At 48.1% G+C, this 24,255-nt stretch overlaps 1 protein-coding gene across 1 annotated transcript; it reads left to right on the plus strand.

Annotated features, from left to right (window-relative positions):
* The first annotated feature begins 4,587 nt into the window (after nucleotides 1-4,587).
* On the plus strand, nucleotides 4,588-22,406 carry LOC8027726. The gene is made up of 2 exons (XM_029977092.4): nucleotides 4,588-4,694; nucleotides 21,276-22,406. Exons 1-2 carry the CDS (start codon nucleotides 4,656-4,658, stop codon nucleotides 22,404-22,406), a joined length of 1,170 nt encoding a protein of 389 aa, XP_029832952.3. The 5' UTR covers nucleotides 4,588-4,655.
* Nucleotides 22,407-24,255: the final 1,849 nt, after the last annotated feature.

The following is a 24,255-nucleotide window of genomic DNA, read 5'->3' on the forward strand; positions in this document are numbered from 1 at the left end:
CCAGTCGTTCAACACGTCCGGAATCATACTTTACTAATATGTAGAACCTATAAGGCCAGTTTATAACCTAGCCAAATTTTTGTTCTGGTACAATATATCACGTGAGAGATGTAAAACGCAACCAATTCTTGCATTATGAAGAGATTAAAGGCGGCTCGATGGAGCCGCGTCCCACCGGAAGGTTTGCAGCTTCTGTTGCCTTCGTACACCCGCTCCGTGTCCCGTGCAGGCCCGCGGGGTCTCAGTGTCCGGCTGCCTGCGGTCACCGCGGGGCGGCAAGGCAAAGAAAGGGCACCGGATGGGCGGGGCTCGGCCCGAAGAAAAACAATGAACAGCCAAGGCTGCCCGCCCGGGCTTCGCGAGCGGCCGTCGAACGCAAAGCCGGCTGCCGCGCTCGGTTTAGTGACAAACACCCATCGTGCCGATTCGGGGCGGGTTGCTACCTGAGCTGTCTCCGCGCCAAGCTTTGCCTCAGTTACTTAAAGAACGTATCGATTCTTTCGTTCGTTTATTTGCAGGTTTTGTTTGTTAGCTACGCTAAACGATCTTGAAGCAACGCCGTCGCATGACTTTGTTGAAGGATGAAGTCTTAAAAACGTTGCATCTCTTCGGCCCTAAATGTCGTTTTGTTTAAAGTGTTGCCGTTCTTTGTCGTACCCAATGTCGACAGCTTATGCTGAGAAAAAATATCAAAAAGAAATATACGATAACCAAATGGTACCGTAGCACAGTCAATGCCAACAGCTCGTGCTTTGGAACACTCTTTTACGTGATCCGGAACAACAAAAAAAAACAAGAGCTTTCGACGCAAAATAGTCACATGTTTTACCCAAGTGAACATGAATGCACACTATAGTTGCATCAACAAGGTCAGACAAGATTTTTAGGAGCGCGAGTGATCGCTCCAAAAGACAATTCGAGGAGTCCCTATTGCAAAGGACGGAGGACCCAAGGACGTTGAAGGCGCGAAGGATATCTGAGTTCCGCAGCTGAAAGATCTCCATAATCTTTCGGGTGCAACCTCAACGTTGCTATGAGGAGCACTCCATCACGCCCAAGTGACCATCTGAACGCCGCCTTAAAAAGAAATTAAAAATATGCTAATTACTTAGTCTATAGGGTGTTTTGTTTCGAAGGGAGTGGGCGCCGGTATCGTAAGACTCGGCTACCACAATGTATTGGTAGCGGAGTATTGGTAGCGCTATATATTGGTAGCGCTTTAAAGACCATCTCTTGAACTGACTGAACCAAACATGCCGAACTCGCGGCGTGCGAGATGGAAGACGTATTTTCTACGAAGACCGTCGCATCCCAGAGCGCAAGGGATTACGTGAGCAGAAAGCTGTCGGGTTTGTTTAGTACGAAGAGTGAGGAACTCTTACGGGACCGGCACGCGTCCCTTTCGCTTTGCTTGGCGGCACGGCATCCCGTATGTCATCTCTCGCGCGTTGTTACGCGTGAGCGACGTTCCAAGAAACCATAGAAATAAGAAGTGTCGAAAGCGCAGTAATTGGCCTTGGCCCGCGCGCCGGCATCTGCCAGCCGACCTCCAACTTGCTTCTCCTCTGAGACGCTCTGACCTTCGCAGCGATCTGTGCGCTCGATCATTCGCCATTTTAGTTATTCTAAACATTCTGTGTTATGTGCATGCGTAGACAGCGAAAAGTTTGTCAGTCACAATTGGCGTCATGGTCTCTCCGCTAGATGCGAAGTTTTTCCAGTTCAGTAAAGGCCGGTTCACACATGCAGCGAAGCGCTAATGTAGCGCTTCTCACGTGTCGTCCGCTGCTAATTGTCTGCCATGAACAACAGTAATGACGGTGCGATACAAGGCTGGTGAACGCTCCCGTGAGCACGCGTTTAGCGCGAGGTCAGCGCTACACTTATAGCGCTCCGCTACATGTGTGAACAGGCCTTAACACAGCTAGCAGCAGGGTCTCCAACGTGCATCAAGCAGTTTGATTCCACGACCGCACGCCGGTACGAAGCTCAGCCAGGTTGAAACGGACTGGTCTGTGGATTTTACCCAGGATATTTGGGTTCTGCGGCGCGGTTTCTCGATCCACGTGCTCCGCGGTCACCGAACACCCCGATCACCCCTCAGAAATCACACGTTTGGGAATGTTTGGTAGTGAAAGTGCCTGCAACAACAACCCCCTATACGAGCCTCAGGCTTGAAAGCCTATACAAAGGGCGATACAACAATTTGTGTACGTTCAGTAAATACCCCATAAACTTATTCCTTGGTATTCATAACCTATAAAACACGCGTTATATTTGTTTCCACACGCAAAACCAGTCGCAAAAAAATATAGAGAAAAAACAAGTCCTGTTTCCTCCCTCAACTCGCTACCAGAAAAGTGGCCACGATATCTGGAGCCGATTATATGCCGCCAATGTTTATCATAGGCGCGAGCTGGGGTTGGCAACGCACAAAGCACGCGCTGAATTCCACACATTGTTGCACTGACCGCCATTCCCGTCATTGCAGCAATTGACCCGAATCAAGGAGGTTTTGACCCGAATGCATGTCGAGGCATTGATTATCAGGTGCTCAAATCGAATGCTCTAGCAGTGCTTGTGTCCATTGTATCAGGCGCATTTAAATATCGATACCGTGAGAATCGCACAGAATGTTGAAAAAATCCGTGAGATCGCATTGTTAATAAGGGACCGTGTGATTCCCACATCTTCGTCATCGTTTCGCAAAGTAGAAACTGAAAAAAACAAACAAAAAAACCCGCTTTTGTCTTTATAATTACGTGGCGAGAAAGAAACTTCTTGGTCAGTGGCGTTGCGCACGAGTATACTTGGGTCCCACTGGTGCTAGTAAGCTTATGTAAAATGAGAAACATTTTTCCACAATACCGTTGCACGCCCCTTTTAAGGATCGGTGGTAAGTCCGTGGAACGTGGACGTATTTTCATACCGAAAGCTCTGGAACCATGATTTCTCGGGTGGATTCCGACGGCACCGTCCGCGGCAGCCTCTCCGATGGAATCGAGACTGCTGGCCAGAAAGTTTGAAAAACCGAAGGGAGTGACACGCTCCGATTCGCCGCTGTGCGAGTCCCACGTCTCTATCGGACTGGAACAAAACCGGCATTCGAGAGCCAAGCGCACACATGTTATACGTTTGGCTACTTTCAGAGGTCTTTCAACTTGCTCGCAATAAAATAATCGTCTCAAAAACTAAATCTCTATAAAAAAATATAAAAAAATCGTCCGGTAAACCGTATAGGTGCATGTATGGTTTCGTAATTCGAGCGTATTTCATTTTCTTTTATTTATTTATCGCCACTATCAATTTAACTTTTTTTTTTTTAAATATGCGATAGTATTCTAGGCCTTGAAATCGTGCAAGCGTCCGTCCGTCGTGGCTCAATAAGTCAACTTAACGAGAAAACCTAAATTGGAGTATTTATACAGCAATTAAATATTTTCTGTAGATCTAGGTGAGCAAACTTTAATTGATCTATAATTATACCCCGATTCAATTTATTAATAATTCGTTCAAAAACGGCGCCGCGCTGAGGCGAAACCGCCTAGCTTGGGGACGTCTGAACAGGTGCAAGTGATCTCAAACACTATCGTATTACACTTTTATCACAAAAAAAAAATGTTTTTGTTGCATGAATACATAAAACGAAATTGCGTGTTTTTGTACCTCCCCCCTACACGTTCCCCGAAGAATTCCCGGGGTGTCCCCGTAGGGCTTCGCCAAAAATCAATCCGACACATCGCTGAAGACCGGTGAGGCGTCAAAGCCCAATCGCTTGCCCAAGTCTCACGTCAGATCGCGCTCCGCCGCTCCACCGACCAGGGCGCATTGTCCGTTCGCCTCCCGGGAGCGTCGAAGGGCGGCGGGCGTTGCCCCCTCCCGGTCCGCGTAACAGGTTACGCCGCTTCCGAAACGCAATCGAAAGGAATTGCGTACGGAAGTCTCGATCGCGGCCCGTCCCCGCGTATAAACAGTCGTCGCCGTTTGGGGACACGGCGGCGACATGCACAACGCCAATCGCCTTTCTCTTCGACGGCCCCATTCCGATCGACGGAAGTGCCGCACGCACGATTCGGTGGCGGCACCCGCACACGCACCCCGCACGGTACGAGAGCACGCAATCCCCCACCCGTTCGCGCCGCAACCTTCCACCAGGAGGCACCCCCAGGACCGAAAAGTGTTAGTGTGCCTGGATGTGAAAGTGTTTTTCTCAACTACGCGATCGGGATTTACGTGGTTCACGGTCCGCGTTCCGTACTGCTTTGATCGTCCGTAAGCGTCTCCGCTTCTACACCCGCTTTTCCCCCTCGCCACACTACGCATGCGCGGGAAGCGTCCCTCATTCAAGTGTGGCGGCGAGCGCTCTCTCCGCGGTTTGCGTTGGTCCCTCTCTTCAATCTAGGCTGCGTAGTGTATCGCTGGCCCACATCGGAGCTTACCGGTAAACTGGTTCCGCCGAGGAAGAGAAAGTAGCGGTATTTTTTTCTCTCGCGCCGCGCGTGCACCGCCTGCCAACCGCGCTGCGCCGAGCTGTCCGCGGTAACCGGCATCGCGCCAGTCGACGAACGCAGTGCGCGGCGACGGGAGGCATGGCACGCCGAGATCCCCGAAGTCTGACGCGCGTGAGACGGAGGTGAAGTCTGGGACGCCAGCTGATGCATCTCCGGAGGCCCCACGCCATGATTGTGGTCCTGGTGAGTGTGCATTTCATTCTCTTAGGTACGCGTCTCAGTTCGGATCGTGCAAAGCGTCCGATCTGGCACGCTGTATGCAGTCTGCTGATAGTTGGAAGAGCTGTTACTGAGGCGCTTTGTAAATAGCCAAACAGAAGTTGAGGGTATTGCGAGGAAGAGAAGAATGAGGTACTTAAAGGCAAGGACGGAGACAGCGGTTGGAAGGTCTGTACGTGCCCGCCCTTCTAGCTGTCCATTTCATTTTTTATAATTTCATCTTTCTTGTATCGAATCTTTGTATAGAACAGGCTCTTTACCAGTGCAGTGCCCGTTACCAAAAAATAAGTATAAGAATAAATGGCGTCCCTTTGTTTTCACAATCTATAGAATTACTGAGTTTCGTTACCGTCCTAGAAATATAACAGAATATCGTTACCTTTACTTTTAAAACATAGCGAATGTTACCTTTGAGTTACTTTATGCTTCAGTATTATGTGGCAGCGATAAGCCGCGGAAATGAACTTCGAGAACAATTAAACTTATACGAAGTAATTTTGTAGCGTTTATTCGGCCTTTGTGTCAAATTTGTAGAATACATTCTCCTCTTAATTCTGGTTGCATCAGTTTCGCCTTTTCTTGCTAATGGTTCAGTGACCTTCATGCGCGACCCTAAGGTTAAGCAATATGAGCCTTAGGTGTTAATAAAACACACTACTCGACCCATTCGCTTTCTAATCAGAAGGGCGTCAGGCCGGGAAAGGATAGCGAACAGAAAGCGCGCTTTAATAAAACACTGATCGCCGATGTTCCATTTTCCAAAGGAGCCTTCGTGTAGATTTCGCTGGGGCGAAGCTTTTTTAAAACCTTTAAGCAGCGACGTATTTTAGCGTTTCTGACGGATGTCTCTGAACGCGGGAGGTCTGTGTCTTTATGGCATGACTTTACAGGATTCGAATTAATTAGATTTCCATAGAAAACAACAAAAACGTATTAATCAAAAGTGACAAATAACGTTACCTCACAGACGATGCCGTAAAAGAGTAACAAAAATACTTTACTCGCTATCCATTCAGGACTACAACGAGTACGTTAGTGCGTTACTGAAAAAATTAACGCGTTACAAGTGCCGTATTTACTCGAGTTATAGCCGCACTGTTTATGAAGAAAGTCTGAGGACTTGCTAATCCACAGAGCACGCAGATTACCAATCACCGCGTTCGACAGCATGATTTCAGCTGTTTTCAGGACAGAGATAACGTCTTCGTGCGATGATACAATTTTTGAAGATTGAATTTTGTATGGAGAATCGTATTCTCGATTTGGTTATTCGCTATATTATTTACGTACAACGCAATGATTGGTTGTATATGTGTTCTGTGGGGAACGTAGACGCAAAAGCCTTGTTCATAAATAGTGCGGCTATTACTAGAGTAAATACGGTAACGTCGTTACCAACACTGCTCTTGACAACTTCACGGGTGCTCCCCAACTGAAAACTGTAAGATGTGCGGTTGCATGCTTCCCCTTATGGGGCTTCACTGAAATGACGTGTGAATTATTATTTAGGCTGTTCGCCGGGGGTTGCACTTCGCGATTGAAACGCAATGTACGCTGCACGTCACTGTTCGCACGAACATGACAGCGGCAGTTTATCGAATGTTCCGCGTATGAAAAAAGTATTGACCAGCGTCCACTTCAACAGGCTCATCACTAGTAATTCTCTATCACTAGTAATTTTGGATGACAGCCCTCCGTTTCCAAGGGAAAGATACGAAAATAAAACGATTGATTGTTCCCATTCACTGTGTCCCGCACTCTACATGGTGGGAAGCATTTCTTCGTTTTCCTGGTTTAATAAAACGGATGAACAACCGAACTGCGACGCCGACAGACTGCGCGCAAGACATCTTGAGATTCTTGTAAAGTGGTCGGTTTAGTCTTTACGGTTCAGCCTCTTCTAGGAACGAGTTCGACAAGCCCGCCGCAAGGGCTGCGTCAAGGTTGTTTACACTGCGTGCTCTGGAATTCTCGAGAGCCTTCAACTTCGTTTCCCTCCGCACCTGTTGTGAGGCAGCGTCGACGCGTGTATACGATCCGCAGAAATTGAGGAAAGCCGAGCGCGTTTTCCATGCCTGCATTTTCTCCTCGTTACCGCCAAATCGCGTTCGTGGGACTTTGCTCCGGGCAGCAATACGGGGAAGCTGGAAAGTGTGCGGCAGTGCGGACACCATCTTCCTCGCGTGGCCCACAACTCGAGCGTGACCAAGTCAGCGCGAACACGACATCGGTGTTTGGTTTCCCCGTTGTTCAGACACGCTAGTGATGAGCGCCAACATTTTCCGCTTTCGTTAGTGCCCCGAAGTCGAACGTTCACTTTCCACCATGTTAGTAGGTTTGATGAAGTCCTTTCAATTCTATGAGAAAAAATACCGAAACGAGCTCTGCAATTTCTTGTTAGCGCTTTCTACACTGCGCGACAGAGTGAACGTGACCACGGCGTTGTTGCTGCTTCGCGGCAGATTTATTTATACAGAATGGCATCGATAATTTATTCAATGTTTTATGTTATTTTCTTTTTTATCGAGAAAAATGGTAGTGGGGCAAAACGCTGCAGCAGGTGTCGGTTAACGAGATCCCAGGTTCAAGGTTCATAATACACCATAATAATCGAATCATCAAATCCGACTAAGCATCCACAATCAAGTCCGACTAAGTTAATGAGCTACAAAGAACATTTGTCTTCACTTGTAGTGTTGATGACAATCATTAAGTCGTGAAATACAGTTTAAGAAAGAACGGTCGATTCTGTCTTTGAGCTAAAAGCGTCGCCATCTGTATACATGAAGCTTGTTTATTTTGACGACTCGATGTTTTCTTCCGTCCCACGTTTATTGACAATTGGTTATGAAGAAAGTGTTCAGATCCTGCTCCATTTTAGTTTTTATCAAGGTAAAAAAAATGAAGCTCGCAGTTATTGCATTGACGACTCTTTAAAAAAAATTCTGATGCAAGACGAGCCACACTAGCTTGCCTGATATACACTGATTAGTGAAGACATTATAAACACCCCTACATTGTGAAAATGAGCGCGCCTAGGAGACGCGCCATCCGCGTTATCATATTCTGACGCAGAAGGTAGATAACGCTTGTCGAGCATACAAAGGGTACTTATGTCGACTATGTGTGCGTGTAATCAAATATGCTGCTGATTTAAGCGACTTTGACAAAGGGCAGATCGGGATGTCAAGATTACTGGTCACCAGTTCACCCATATGTGGCTTGTCTTTCCCACCAGAACTGGAGTCTTCCAACAAGACCATGTCCATGTCACAAAGCCAGAATTGCGTTAAAGTGACGTGAAGAGCATGATGATGAATTCCCGTTGTTGTCCTGGACACCTAACTAGTCAGATATCGAATCTCTTGAGCACATCCGGGATGTGATGGGGCGCCAGCTCAGAGCTCAAAAACTTTCCTCCTCGTAAGCTGCAGGAATGGTGCGCACTGTGCTTATTAGTCACGTACTTGCTTTTCAAGGCACTCACCAAGGACTTATACAATCTGTGCCCAGATGGGTTACAGCTGTTTTGCGTTCAAAAGGCGGATCAACAAGGCATTAGATGGGTGGTCATAATGTTTTTGGCTGATCAGTGTAAACCAAGCATCGAATTTCGACAGCACCCTCGTCTGCCGTATGACGTAAAGCCGGGGACACACTGCTCATCTATAATACAAAGGACAGTCTACCAACACGAGTCACCGCAATTTCCGTGGTTCGAATGCCGCGTGCCCAAGTTTCTCCTTGAACTCATTGCCATGCGGCATTCGAAGCAAGGATCCCGCGGTGACTCGCATTCGAATCTATTTTGCAAACTGTTGTTTGTATGATGCATAAGCAGTGCAACCCCGGCTTAAAAGCTTCGATGCTCTCTGCATTGTGTGTGGTGGTTTGGAGCCTATGCCTCTGTGCAATACACATTTCCAGAAAATACCAGGAGAATGCAGGAGAAGCGAGAATGCAGCGGCACGATGCATTCTCGCTTGTCCTTTGAAGCTGTTGTTGTTGTTGTTTATTTTGAAATAAAGAAAATAAATATAGTGAAAAGGAAGGAAACGGAAACGCGTTCAGAAAGCACGAGAAGTAAAGCAAAGACAAGAAAGGTACTTGCATTTTGTTTTCTACTGCCTTGTCTGCGTCTTGAAAGCACAAAGTGTTAGACCAACGTCAATTCCATCTTTAATTTCTGGATAATCTCGCGTGCCGTGCATACAAACGTCATAGCGCGTCTATTAGTCTATTAGAGTGCTCAGAGAAACTCTCGATCGGAGATACACTTTCTGTGGCATTTCAAAAGATGTGAAGATTGCGCGTGCGCAGCGCTGACCACCGCTCAAGCTACTCGACTGCATAGCCATAGAAAGTTGGCCCCAAATATAACACGACCGTGCACAAAGAACAGGTGGCAGTATAGCACAAAGCGACACGACGCATTCATTAGCGCGTTAGTGAATGCGTGCACGAAGCGCCGAACCGGACTGCCCCGCGTCCATTGTCCAGTCGCGAATACCCCCCGCATGCTGGGGCGAACCTTGTCGACTTCTTGTTGCAACCTAGAATTCTTTACACTTTTCCTCGTACGACGGCGCCTTAGCTTCGCGCGTGCGAACTTACTTAAGCGGCTGCCTTTTTTTTTCCTTTCAAAGACGATTGTTCCAGCAAGGAGAACAGACGATGCAAATTGTCGTCTGCTGTTAACTGGCATTCTACATGGGTGGGCATCTTTTCACGATATGCACGAGTCCTTCTGTAACCTAGGTAGAACCGGAGCGGTTTCAAAGGGCATGTAATATTGCGGCATGCTTGCAAAACGTCATCATCTGTATTCACGGGGCGCCCTCAAAGCACATCTGTACCTGTAGACTAGTAATTACATCATTGGCTTAAACGATCACGTGGTGGGTGGTACTCCCGCCAGTAAACACTCGGTATTAATGGACCGCACTTAGAACCTGTAGTCCCTGCCAACCCAAGAAACGAAGGGTGCGGCGAGTCCCGAGATTCTTATCACAGCTCCGCAGCCAATCCGATTCGATTCGAACAACTTCGAATCGAATCGAATTATTTCGAAGCGAAGCGAATAGTTTGCGGCTGTCAATACAGTCATGGTAGAGAAACCCTTGAGACAAGGGGGATCGTTCACCACCTCGTCTGCACAATTACTCTTATATCGATACACTCGTGTTTTATTAATATGGATACTTTTGTTGCCCAGAAAAAAATCGTCCATAATAGTGAATCAAGGTCAAAGATCACGAACAATGAACAAAAAAGGTGGCTACAAAAGACGCATTTCTTTCTAGGGAAAAGAATTGCCGACACTCACTTGCGTGGACATTTTGATGTTAGATATTGGAAACGCAATCCGCAATAGATTCAAAAAAGGAGACCCGTTGCTCCTTTTTTTTTTTTTCAACTTGTGTTCCAGCAGTTGGGTTGGTGAACTAATTTCAAGTATGTACTGCATGCTGTTTTCGTAAGATTTTTTTTTCGTAATTAAGGTTTGTGTTTTTGCAACATTTCCAACTTCGAAATATTTAGAAAATATTATCAGTTGCCAGAGAGCCCAATTCGATTCGAACTTCGAATGGAATACGACGTTCTTCGCTTTGATATTCGAAAGTTTCGAAAATCGCACAACCCTACACCCCGCGTTTCTTAAGCTTCCGGTGACTGGAGTTCTAAAGCGCAACTTAAGAATCAACTAACACATCTTAAGCCGCCGTGTCGCAATGCTTATATACATCATACAAAATACAGTCTGCATACAGATTCGAATGCGAGTCACCGCAAGATCCGTCCTTCGAATGCAGCATGGCAATGAGTTCAATTAGAAAACTTTGGCAGGTGGCATTCGAAGCACGGATACTGCGGTGACTCGTGTTTGCAAATGGTAGGGCAATATATAGTATAGCGAGTGTTTAAATAGTCGGTGTGATTAGAGGCTCGGAGTAATGTTCGATATGGGCGATGCTTTCGATATCGACAAATTAAGCAGTTTTAGAATAGCCCACTCTAAAGCTTTGCGTACGCAAAAACTAGCGTCGTCGCCACTGCGCATGCGCCAGACGCTAACCCCGTTTTACCCTTTTTAGTGCGCTAGTTTAGCGCATTCTATTTTTTCGGAAATTCCGTGCGTACGCGAAGAGTCTTTGCGCTCCTCCAAGGGGGATTCGTGATGCGCGAGAAGTTGGCTAAAGCCAAGACAAGCACAGTTAGGAAATGGCGTTCGTGCCGCGGCCCGCACTGGACCGCGGCTGCTGGCCATTGTGCACGGCTGCGGCGGCTGCCGCCGCTTGGGCGGTCGTCCTGAGCGTGACATCGGCGGCATCCTTGCGACTGCGATTTTTAATGCAGGACGACATTACATTCCTACGGGAGGTGTACTTCATAAACAGTTTGGAAGAGCCAGCAAGGTGGGCAACGATTACCGGCTACTTGCTGATTGCTACGCGCGAACATTTCTCGGCGAAGGTGCGGTCTGCGAAGGTCAGTACACGAGACCTCTTTTGCCGAGGCGACGCAAGCGGACACGACCGGTCGACCGCTCGCGTTGCATTCTCATGTTTAAACAAATCTAGATGTGTTACTCTAATAAAATAAAAAAGATTTTTTTTTTTTTGGTCAAGCTACAGCGCTTCGCGCGTGAAATAGAATATTGTTACTGTATCTCGGCGGCGTTGCAAGCGCGAGATGCTTGAGGTTTCGCGTCGCGGCGGACAATCGCTGTTCTAAAACTCACTTGCGTAGCGTCAGCGAATGCAAGCGCTAAATTTAACGCTAACGTGAGCTAAAATTGCGCACGTTATTCAAAAGCTCTTTATTATCGAGAGTTGAGTTGCGTCGCATGACATCGAGCACCTGTCGGGCTGATATAATCTATTGGGAATCGAAACTCCAATACCCTCGATCCGCGGTCGTATATTTTGAAAAGACTGCGTCCGTGTAGTTTAAAAGCAGCGTGTAATTGGTATCTGCTGGTAAAAGGGGTACTGAAACATGACGAACAAATAATATTTACGTAAACATTATTTAGAAAATGAATGGGTATGCTCATGATCTATGGGGTAAGTACTTAGTTTATTTTTCTCCGGCCCAGAAAGTTCCAGTTTGAATACAATTTATAATTACCTATCTATAAAATCACGTAATTTAATAACCATTCTTTTAAATTTATGTCTGATGCATCGTCGCGCTTTCCACCGAGCCTCGGTGGTAGCGCAATACTCGGTCGCCGATTTCGCTTTTACTTCGAAGCGGCCAACGCGACGTAAAGACGGTCTACAACGGACCTTCCCTGAAAGGTTGTCCTCCTGATCGAGCTTCAGCGCATACGTGACCTAACCTCCTACGCCACTTCCGCCTGTTTTCCCTGACTAGATAATCACCCGCTTGCGCCGCCGACCAAGCATAAGCTCGTGAAGACGCCTTCCTAATCGCTCCTTAGTCGCACTCTTCGTTTAACTCGGGACAACTTAGGCGAGCTGCAAACCTACTAACTAGATAAACCTGATGAATACCTACTAAATATTTTTGAGCGAAATGTCGACAAAACTATAGCTTCTCTGCTGCTGCCTGACCCAGTTTCTTCCAAAGCACCACCTGAGGAGGAATCGCTTCTCCGCCGAACATTTCTCAAACCTGTCATGTGAGCTGGCGGCCTGAACACGTGACATTTATACTATATTTCACAAAACATCCTCTGCGCTGGCAGGAATACAGGCACGAGCGCGTGGTTTTCGAAAGTGCTATCTGGAGCGACTAAAGAGTCTACGCTTTCGAGTAAAGACATTTCAGCCGTCTTGGTGCTTAAAATCATGGTTGCCAGTTATCTGAAGCGTTACCTGAAATCGTCGGAAATGCTTTTCCGTCCTCCAGAAATCTTAAAACAGTTGGCGAGAGAAGCAAACGCTATCATTCGAGTTTCCTAACGCCACGTCTTAAACTGAAAAATTCGTATTTTTTTTAATTGTGACGATCGACAGTTGCGCCTGCTCTGTATTGAGCGCCAAGATGGTGGCACCCACTAGCAGATCGGGAAAAGGAGAGCCGATACTCTAAGCTTAGCTCATTAGGTGGCTTTATGTGCTATCTACGCGCGAATTCTAGAGCGCACGAATAATTCTACAGAGATATCCGCTCGTGCCCGTGTTTTGCCAGTGCTAAAGACGACTTCTGATGACCCCATAGCGAGGAATCTCCTGAATAAAATCTTTTCATAACATCGTCAAGCAACACTGGTGGCCACCATTTCTTGGGCAGGAGGTTGTGATCGGACCCGAGTTCCCGCCTAAAGCTGATGCAGCCCTCGTGTCCAATATACATGCTCAGAGTGCGTGCCCACAACAATGGCGGACTAGGGTAATTGAAGCTGCAGCTAGTAGATGGAGCGCACTTTCGAGAAGGGTCTATTGAACGACCTCTCGCGTAGTGGAGTTATATACACACCTTGCAAAATTTATCTCGAAGTGATAATCTGTAAAATGGCTAACTTGTTTATCAACGCACGAAACCACACAGGCCATCAAAGGCTCCGGAGTAATACTTTAACAAATAAGGAGAGAGTCGCATGTCCTCTATACTCACAAAGCCAGGCAAATCGATGACGGAGCCATAAAGTGCCCGGTCGCAGATTTGGTGGGAGAGGATCTGGTAGCATTTCCCGGGGAGACTGTAGTCAGCGCACAACTTTTCCAGGGGCGAGGACCCGGAACATGGTTTTCAAACCCGACGAGAAGAGAAACAATCGTTCAAGGAACGCGAGAAGCACGAACGGACATTCCATTGCTCGGGACAAGTGTGTTTCGGCGTCTCGCCGCAGCGGGGCGCGCGTTACATGCCTCTTGTCTGCCGCTCTACCTTTTCAGTGTCAGCGGTCGCGTCTTGTGGCGATCTGCCAGACTGTCAGTATAGAGGAGACTATGGCACTACGTAACGAGTGAGAAAGAAACGAGGGTAGGGAGAGGAAAGGGGAGGTAAGAATCGAATGTATCATTTAAAATACTGTTACGAGGCAACTTTAGGCATACAAGGAGAGTGAACTTTTGCGAGTAATGTTTTTAATTTAAATGAAATACACACCAGAAGAACGCGGTGTGCGGGATGCATTGCTAGTCACCCGAACGTTTGACGATAAGTATACGAAGCAGCTGTAATGTACCCACCAACAAAACGTTTTGTTAGTAACCCCATAAACGGATAACAACAAACGCGCGACCTCCATTAGACGGCACCGCGGTCGTCGGACGGTATGCCTTTCAGCCGTGATTCGAACCCGCCAAATGAGTATCCGCGGGCTGCCTCGGAGTCACCGAAGCGTCTCTCCGAGCACGCTCACTGGAGCGGTCGAAAAAGCGGCGTTGTACCGCGTCCGCAGATCGGCCGGCCGTTGTGTCGCGCTTTGGCGGGCACATGATGGGGCCAGCCCATGCAGCGGACTGACCCCATTCAGCCGGGCTAAGCGTCGTTTTCGTCCCAGATCGTGCGAAGGGCGACGTCTCGTCCGCACGTGGGTTTTCGGCCCGGAAACGCGTCTCTCGACGGAGACGCGCAGGTTCGGTAGCATTTGGGCGTCTTCGTCACGTGACGAGACGCTTCCCGGTTCTGTCGACTCGAAGGTGGGACTCCCTGTCAAGGCGGACGCGGTAGAGCGTTGGCGTCACGGTGGCGCATCGTTGTCTGCTGTGTTTCGCGCTCGCGTGGCTCGCCTGCTTGTTTGCGTTCAATTAGTACGAAAGAGCAGTAGTCTCGTAGGCCCTTCACGTAAGTACATGCTCTTTTAAACTCTGCTTCATCGGAAATGCGAAAGAAGACTAAGGTACAAGCACGCACCGGGTGTTTCTGCGATGGCCTTCAAATAAGTAGGCTGGTTGAGAGAGAGAGAAAAAAAAACAACAGAAAAAGAGCTCTTTTCGGGAATCAACTGCCAGTCACGGCGGTCGTCAGGGATAGCGAAATGCATACTAATTATAATAATAATTACCTAAATTTACTAAGTATTACTGAGAATAGACATACGATTCCAAATGAAAACTTGCTGAGCATCATTAAAAAAACACCTTTATGAGCAATTTGAGGACGACCTGAAACACGTGGGAAGAGCGGCGGGGGGGGGGGGGGGGGGGGGGGGCGTTACGTTAAAGTTATCACTTGAGCAGCAGGTGCAAGGCTGGCGATACAAAAATGCGGATGATACGACCTCAGGTGAGTTCACGGCGAACGCTGAGGCAGTACGCGTACATGCTGGGAATACGTGATAAGACTGTGGATGCATTAGATAATTGGATGGCGCGCATTTTTCGAAAAATGTCTATCGATCGATAACTGTCAAAAACATTGTCAAAGCTAGCTGGCTGCGTAGAATGTCCACGCTTTTGCGGTCGTGTCATTATCAGCGTAACACGACTATAGTAAATTGTCATTTTACTTTCTATCGAGCTATGCATAAGGAATTTTAAAGTTTAGGATTCCGAATTGCGTTTGTGGTCTCCGCTTCGTGTGCACTTAATGACAAGAGAGAGAGAGAGAGAAGGGCGGGTAACGAGAAATGCACTCAGGGGAAACGAATGTATGCTGACCGACCCGGCAATGCAATCGATTAGTCATTCCCATCCCACGTAAGGGACATTAATATTCCGATGAGATCGTTACCTTCTATGGCGAGTTAGGTCATTTCTGCTCCTTGGTATCGGGTGGATCGAGTAGACGGCAGAAATTGGGCGCACACAAACCCACCTCGGAGACTCGTTTTATGCGTATACGCGACGTCCTGTGCGTTCTCCTAAAGGGAGGGCAAGACTACACTTCGATTCACCTTACGATGGGGTCGTACCAGCCAATCCAGCGCCGAGGATGTATCACGTGATTACACACCCCGCAATTGGCTGCGCCCTTCCCAGGTCACGTGACATTCAAAAGTTCTCCGTGGTTCATCGCAAGCTGAAAAAGAGTAGACAGAACTCCTTTTCCTCCACAGCTGCGAAATGATTCGTATACAGCGTCGAGACGAGTTTTACTCGAAGAAAGCTCGTGGATATAGTTTCTCGAGCGCAGCGAATCTATCGGTGTAGTACCGGTTAAACGTTCGGGGATATTTCGACGCGTATACACCATCATATATGCCGCTGTCACACCGTTAAAGACGAAGTCACACCGATGCTCGTACAAAATATTAAAGAAAAAACGGCGTTTGTCGCAGGCACGATGGCGAAATTATCCCGTCTCCCGCATGGTCAAACCCTGTTTGCTTCAGACGCATGTATGCTTCGAACATCGCCTGCGGACAGCTTTTCTTTTCCATGACCAATCTGACATGGCCGTTATACGAGGAAGGAGCAAGCCTCTGTGTCGGCACACTCTTATTTGTTCGATGTTTTAGCAGCGCGAGTTGGTCTCAATACATCGCACAAAATGTAGTCTGCACACAGATTCGAACGCGATTCACCGCGCGAGCTCCGTGCTTCGAACGCCGCAGGGCCATGAGTGTGAGGAGAAAACTTGGGCACGCGGCATTCGAACCACTGACATTTTGGGTAACTCGTGTTTTCAGACTGTCTTTTTGTATGATGTATGAGCTGTGTGATTCCGGCTTTACAATTCGAGTTCCGTCCGGAAAGGCGAACAGACCGAAAATGGCGCGCGCGTGCGGTTCAGGCCTTTGCTACTCCGCGAGGCTTCTGGGCTCGGCGGTGAAGCCCCCGGCTTCTTGTCGTCAGTGCGCTAATCGTTTGCGATAGCTCCAAAAGTGTATTCCTCTCCCGAGTAAGTGAGTCATTTGTTCGGTGTGAATTTATACAGGTGGAAGTTATACCCCTGTTGTTTTACGCGCACGTTAAGGTCATTGAGAAGAACGAACTTCCTCTTAGAATTCGAAGAACCAGAGCACGGCGATGGGCACGCGCAGAACCGAGATCGAGACCCGATTCGTCAATTCAGATAGCGATTTGAATCGCCGTAAAGCAGAGCTGTAAGTCTACCTTTATGAGGCGTTTCATACCTTCGCGGTAGTTCAGAAATAAAGTCAGTGCAGTACGACTGCTAGGCTGGGGTCTTTAACGTGCATGCCGCTGGTCTGCCACACACTCGCACGCCGGTAAGATGGTTGTCCAGATCCAAGCGGGCTGGGGCGGGGATTGAACCCAGGATTCCTGGGTTTTGAAGTGAAATTTCCCGTCTTCACGTGCTTGAAGCTGCCATTCGAATAATATTGCGCGGAAAAAGCCCGGGGATATTTTACTGGGAAAACAACCATTCCTAGAGCGAATTTTTTAACGATTTATTTTTTGCTTTAATTTATATTAAAAAAACATACAAACCATCATAAAGATGGTCGCACTTATCCAAGTCTGCAGTGAAAGTTGCAACCTCGTACGGTATGTCCGGAATCCGCTGCGAGTAATCTGACCTTGCGTTTGGAAATTCCAGCTATTTTACCCGAGAAAACATTCGTTGAAACGTGCGCTCTCCAAGAGTCTTTCAGAATTAAAGCAGAAAAATTACATAATTTCCTTCTGGGTACAAATTCTTCTCACGTTAAAACTGTGTTCGTGCCCGCCACCACACCCTGAAAAGAAAAAAAAAAAGAAAAAAATGGAGAAGAAAAAAAAAGAAGAATATCCCTTAAATATTATTTATGTTTCTAAGGCTCTGGAAGGGTCATAGCGATGTTCACCGCGTTAATGCGGGCCGGTAATCGTGAAGCAACCGGAGTAGCGAGGAATTTAAAAAAAAAAAAACCAAATAGACGCTTTCCAGACTTTATCAAACAACACTGACGGTTTCCATTTCTTGGCTAGGGGGCGCGAGCTACCGCCTGTTACGAAGGGTATATTCATTAACATCCATTCATCCATTCATTGGGCGCCAAGCGTGTGATAGGATCCGATTCCTCGCCGAGCGCTGACGAACTGCTCGTTCTCGTATACGAGCTGAGCCGAGTTCACGCCGAATGCTGCCGCAGGCCTCGTGTCCAATGGGTGCTCAGAGCGCGTGCCCGAACCGTGGCAGACTGCGACAAAGACGACGAGCGCCGTGACGATGCGCTTTTGGCACAGCCTGATTGGCTCCGTCAGATCGTAGCATCGGCTTAGGTTGGACTCGGAGTGAAGCGGAGTATTTCATTTAAGGAGAGTCAGTCGGGCACTTCCTGCAGTCGTCATATCGTGCACTCCGATCGGCGTGATCGTTCGACGCACGCTACAAAATAGTGTTTTTTTACTTCAGCCGCACACTCGTTTCTAACGTTTTCCCGCGGGTTCCAAAACTCGGCAGATATTATACATCTCGGCCAAGGATCCGGTTTCGTTTCAGGAAAACTCGGCGCCGCTAATACTTCATTACTGCGGAACCTCTATCGACGACGCTAAACTTTATTCGTATCTTGGGGTCGGTTTGCGAATCGTTCCTAATTTATCGCGCGATAATATTCAAATTTGTTCTTTTTTTTTCCCCAGGAAGCGCGCACTTCCTGAATCTATAGTGTACTCGCTGTTCGAGGCACGGCGAAAATCGCTGGCCGTTTCCGGTCTCGGCAACTCTATTTCCGGCGGAGATGCTATCCTCCGCGCGAGTTGGCTGCCGAAGCGTTCTGGGTCGAAGGTAGACCCGCGTGCGTGGTGCTGGAGGCGGCAGGTCGCGATTGCAAATGCCTCCCTACGGGCGACTCGACGGGCGCAATGGGACATCGCTAGAGGCCGGAATTAGGCACCGCGGTATCTCGTCGAATGAGAGCAAGAAAGCCCAAACGGTCGCACATTGGGTTTGAAGAATGAAATGGGGTAATCAGGTGGGAATATGTTAGTAAGAAGCCGGTGTAACTGTTATGTTGTTTTTTTTTTTATCCAAAGCCTGTTTTAAAAATAAAAAAAGGGGGGGGGGGGGGGGTTACCTGTATCTCGAGTCGAGCTTCCGGCCCTAAAAAGAAAATAATTCACGCATCGCGAGCAAACTAGAAATTAAAAAAAAGAAGGGCGTGCATGTTTTGACAAAAATGAAAGGGGGAAAGGGGGGGGGGGACACCAGAATAAAACGCTTTGCAGTTTCACTTATTCTTTTTTTTTTCGACACTTTTCTTCATAAGTTATCTATTTCGAATAGTTCACCATTTTGTTTTATTGAAAAATAATTTTTTGGTGAGTGCAGAATTTAATTTTGGTCAATATGCTCTAACCCAGATTCCTTATTTCTTGCAGAATGATCTGATTTCAGGTCTTTCGTGTTGCGTCTTTAAGTGGTCCTTTTATGTTCGTAATTGTAATAAATTTCTCTTAACGACCAATTAAAAAAAAAATAATAATAACACGTACCTTAAACATTACGGGAAGCAAACATCTCCAAAAGTTTTGTGATAATTGTAGTTTTCTTATCTTCGAAAAATTATGAAATTATTGACCAACTAATAGTTAATAGTGCCTTTATTGAGTCATGAGTATTAATAATATTTGAAACAGGAATATGCTGAAGTTTTCATCAGGTGTACTTTTTTTTTTTTTTTTGCCTTACGTCAAGAGTTATTTTGTCCCCTTGTGCTTCCCTGTGTGTGTTCAATACAGTCATCCGCTTGAATTGGCAAAGCGTATCGGCTACAGCACGTGCTTTGCGATTTTTGTCACGGCAGCAATTGGCCGAGACTCCCAACCCGATTCTTCGCCGACGGATTGGTGGCTACAGAGGTCAAGCCCACTGGCGACGCAGTGCTTACGCCGTGTTTGACCGGGATTCTCGGAATCGCCAGAAAGCTTTGCGAAACAGAGACATCAACCGCACAGCGAAAATTACCTTTCTGGTTCTCACTCGCACGCGCTAGTTTTCATCTGCCCCCGAAAGCAATGTGTATATCGAGCAGCATTCGAATCTTCGTAGTCCTTTTAATTTAAGATGAGAGTCACTCCGGGCGCCTGTCGGCTCATCTGCTGCATTGTGTGCAGCAGATAATTGTAACCTACTGATAACTTTAGTTTGAAATTGACTTTTTGCTGGGGCATTACGCAATGTACTATTCGTGTATCCCTGGCGTCGTGCGCGTTACCGGCACGATATGCCCAATCGACTAAAAGCAATCAAGTAGAGTCATGGTTCCATTTAAAGCGTTAATTTTATTTCTCGCTGGTTTTTTCTCTCTTTTCTTTTCGTAATATAAAAAAGAAAAATTTTTGGTGTGTGTGTGTGTTTTTGTTTTTTAGCAGAAGCTCCTTGCCGCCTGATGGAAAAACCTTACCTCGGTCGCATGCATGATCATGAATGACTAACAGCTGAGATTCTTTCAGAATGCCGAAGTCTAAAGTAAATGATTTTTTTTTTCGAGCGTGACAAACATGATTTGCTTGACAAACATGATCGAGATTACATATCGCTGTCGACGCTTTATCGCGCCTGTCACCAACCGTCCATAAGCCAACGTGTTTGTCGACAGCGCAGTGATAATGAAGCGCAGCAGCAGGCTATTAACAAAGCTATCTTTTCTTGTTTGCGAGTTCAGTTCATTGAGTTTTTGTTCAGTCGGACTCAGTCACGAGAACTTGGAAAAACGCCAGTTAGGTATACACCAAGTCAAAACAGATTTGGTCAAGCCAAAAAAAAAAAAAAAAAAAAATAGCGGCTCAAGATGTAGGCGGACGGCGACCGAAACCATGGTCAACTTCTGCTCATTGTTTTGATTATGCGTAGGGGTGTGCGAAAACAGCTTCGACTTGAATAGTGCAGTGCAATCGCTAGCTCAAACACTTCAGCCTCCGAAGTGTGCACGGACCTCCTTAAATGCACTACCGGTTGTCGTGTTTTCTCGTTCCTGCCACCTTGGCATAACTGATGATATTTCCTGTACGAAAGACGTCTGATGAAATTGCTATTTTTGTTTGTTAACTCGGTGTAGTTTGTTTTAAAAAGATGAGTCCCGGCTTCTGGAACATTTTTGCACCGCAAAGAGAAACGGCATGGAGTGTTTCTTCCTTGCACTGTGAATGCTATAGATAATGCGGCGCTATTTCATTCGAGCCACTATTTGATGTTATATATAATATCTTAGGGGCAGTCCCCAAGGTGGAAAATATGTATTCTAGAATAATTTTACTTTCTCCTAAAATGGAGCGCAACTCACTCCATTCAGGCGACTGGAGGCCTCTGAATTAACCCTCCTGGTTCAAGAGTTTTTGGTACTCTAGTAGAACAAACATCCGCTCGCTCTCCGGACCGGATAGAAGCGCCGAAGGACAGGAACAAAGTGAAGAAGGTAACGACAACACAGCGCTTTGTGTTGTAGTTACCTTCTTCGCTTTGTCCCGGTCCTTCGGCGCTTCTATCCAATCGTGAACCAACGAGGTCAACTGAACATTTCGTTGCCTTACCGACGGCTTGCTCCTGGTTATCTCAGTTGGCAGAGCGTTCCACTAGTCTTGGAGAGGTCCCGGAATCGAATCCTGAACCTTTTCAGTTGCACCCAGTCACCTAGAGGGCGCGAGTGGCGCTCCACTTTAGATGGAAGTCAATCTATTCTTTACTCAGCGAAGTCGATACCGGTTCTCTGAATATTGCCCTCGTGTGTCGTTGCAGGTGTCCCTGTGGGCAGCCTCGCTGTCCGGGGCCCAGGCACCGACGAACGGCGCCGCGGGAGGCCCCCTCTGGTTCGGCTACACGGTGCGCACGGGCAACGCGGACGTGCGCTTCGACGACATCGCCAACCTGGCCCCCAACAACGGCCGCAGCACCCGCTACAGTACCGCCATCACGCACGGCAACGCCCTGTCCCGCGTCGAGGTCGCACTCGGCACTGCGCAAGGCGGAGCCGGCTACTACGAGAGTGCTGCGGCTGCAGCTGCTGCCTCGTCACCAGGCGCCGGCGGAACGCACGGCTTCCCGTACGGAACCGTCGTGTACCCCGGTTCCCAGGGTGTCCTGGTCGGGATCCCTCGACGCCAGTTGACGCTCGGCCGTGCTGGGCTCTTGGAGGCTCAGGGTCCTCCCTTCCGGTTCGTCGGACAAGTGGATCACTCCGTGGGCGACGGCGAAGACTTCCTGTCCAGACCCGACGCTCAACTTCCAGCGCAAGTACTGCGACGGCGGGTGTTCCGCCGCCGCTTTCGTGGACGACGAGTGTTCCCCGGCGGCGACCCGCAAGCATCCGGTGCTTCGTTCGATGAGGGAGGCCAAACCGTCCAGCCCGTTCCGGTTGCCGTCTTGCCCGAAGGGCCGGAGCCCGCCGCCGGGACTATTTCTGTGCCAGAGTCGGGCGTTGTGCCGTCTGTCAGCAAGCCCAGTGGCCCGCCTGCACAGCCAACGGAACTGAAGGCAGGAACGCAAATCGCTCCGGCTAAAGCCCCTGCCCCGAGAGACGTCGAAGAACCCGGAGAAGACGTCGAAGACGACGACTCTGACTACGCTCAGTCGACGCCGTCGCCAGCAGTGCTCGAACAGTCCACAAACCCTGAATCTAACGGAAGGAAGACGACTACGACACCATTGGCCGTCGTCTCTTCCGCCCTGGACACGTCGCAAAGCCAAGACACCAGTTCAGTGGTCAAGAACCACGTTCAGACCCCTCTCGTGCTCCGCGCGGGCAGGGGTCAGTATGATTTTCGAGGCTACGCTGAAAACAACCGACACCCCCAGGGCACCGTCGACGGAGGCGACCCCCACGATTGGACCACCAGCAGGAAGTTTCGGCACAACTTTCGAGTTTCCTAGCGGTGGGTCTGCAGCGCAGGAATCCTACCCTCCACTGGAGCACGTGCCCCAGTTTGCGTCCAGACGGATCGTGACTCAGGGTGCGTCGCACGGACGTCCTGGCCCTACAGCAGCTGGTGATTCTGTGGACAGAGACGAAGTGCCGGTGGTGCTCAGTTTGCCGCAACCTCAACCATCTCAACCGCATGTGCCCGTCGAAGACATTCCTTCTAACATCTCAAGCCAGACCGGTTTGAACACACCCGAAGACGTGCAAACTCCCGAACCAGATGAAGCTGTACAGAGCTCGAACTACGCTTCACATTTGGAACCTCCAGCATCTTCTAATAACGCTCACAATAACCGCACTAACTTGTCAAGTGACTCTGCGAACAAACCTTCACAGGTAACTCATACTGATGATGCATTAACTGATTTGAAAGAAGAAAACTCAAATCAAGGGACCGGTAGTGCGGCATCAAAGTCGATTGATTCGAGTAGGCAAGTTTCAAATTCGAAAATACTCGACGTCAATAAGTTAAACGTCAGCACAGTTAGATATTCACAGCCTTTAAGTGATATCGATGTAGACGATTACGTAGAAGCGTCCGATGAGGCAAATGCGACATCTTTAGACACTGGAGAGACGCCTGAGCTGCTGAAGTTGTCGGAGCATTCAGGGGGACAACCCGATAGCTCCGAACCAAAATCGTTTGATTCGAGTACACACACTTCAAATTCGCATATACTCGACGTCAATCGGTTCAACGTCAGCACAGTTAAATATTCGCAGCCTTTAAGTGATCTATATGTCGATGATTACATGGAAGCGTCCGGTCAGGAAAATGGGACATCTGTAGATTCTGGAGAGTCACCTGAGTTGCTGAGATTACCATCAAATCATTCAGGGGGACAAACCGATAGCTCAGAATCGAAGTTGTTTGATTTAGGTACACAAACTTCAAATTCGAAAATACAAAATGTCAGTCAGTCTAACGCACCCACGGTCACATATCTGCCACCTTTACATCATCTGGATATTGACGATTTCGTTGAGGTGTCCGACGATGCAAATGTAACATATCTCGACAGTGAGGAACCGAATGAGCTGCTGAGGCTGCCATTTGAGCGTTCAGGGGACATGGACACATTAGGCGACTCTGATAAGTCAAACGAAACAGCGGAAGTCGATGTCGGCGTCGCATCGACAGAGGCGGAAGCGAGTGATCCAAACGCGGATGATTCGACACATGAAGCAAAGATCAGTGCCCCTGGTCATGCTGATGGGAATGAAACGACGCCTTCGACAGATCCTACTTCCTGGGAACGTGCAAATCGAGCATCGGCCAAGTCACTTGGAAGTTCGACAAAAACAGTGCCGTTAATATTCGAGTCTTCCAGGCAGCTTAACCTCGGAAAAGCTACGAATTCCATTGTCAATGTACCATCTTTAACCGAACCTCAGTCTCGTTTAACGCAACCTTATGACACGAACAAAGTAGCGAGTTCAATGAGCCACGACTCTACCATCCTCAACAATTCTCCTGATCTGAAGTCCTCTCTGGCCCCTCGCAGAGTTCCGAGCTCTCCCTTGAGTCAACACCAAATTAAAACTCCAATTATCACGGACTTCGGGTTACTATCTAAGACCATGGATAGCTCCGACGACGCAGAAAGCCAAGTTCTTGCTTCGCTTATCACAGAAACCATGTCGGGGAAGAAGATTTTGTCGCGGAGCGACTTTTCGCGCCTTACGACCAAGCCAACCGTGATCCCTCCTGAGACGGCCATTGTTAGTCTCAACCCAGCTGTAAATCCGTCTAAGGTGTTAAACTGGATATCTTCCTCGGCGAATCCTTCTGAATTACTC

Source organism: Ixodes scapularis, unplaced genomic scaffold, assembly GCF_016920785.2.
Source record: "Ixodes scapularis isolate PalLabHiFi unplaced genomic scaffold, ASM1692078v2 PGA_scaffold1__304_contigs__length_218370807, whole genome shotgun sequence".
NCBI classification, from domain to species: domain Eukaryota; kingdom Metazoa; phylum Arthropoda; class Arachnida; order Ixodida; family Ixodidae; genus Ixodes; species Ixodes scapularis.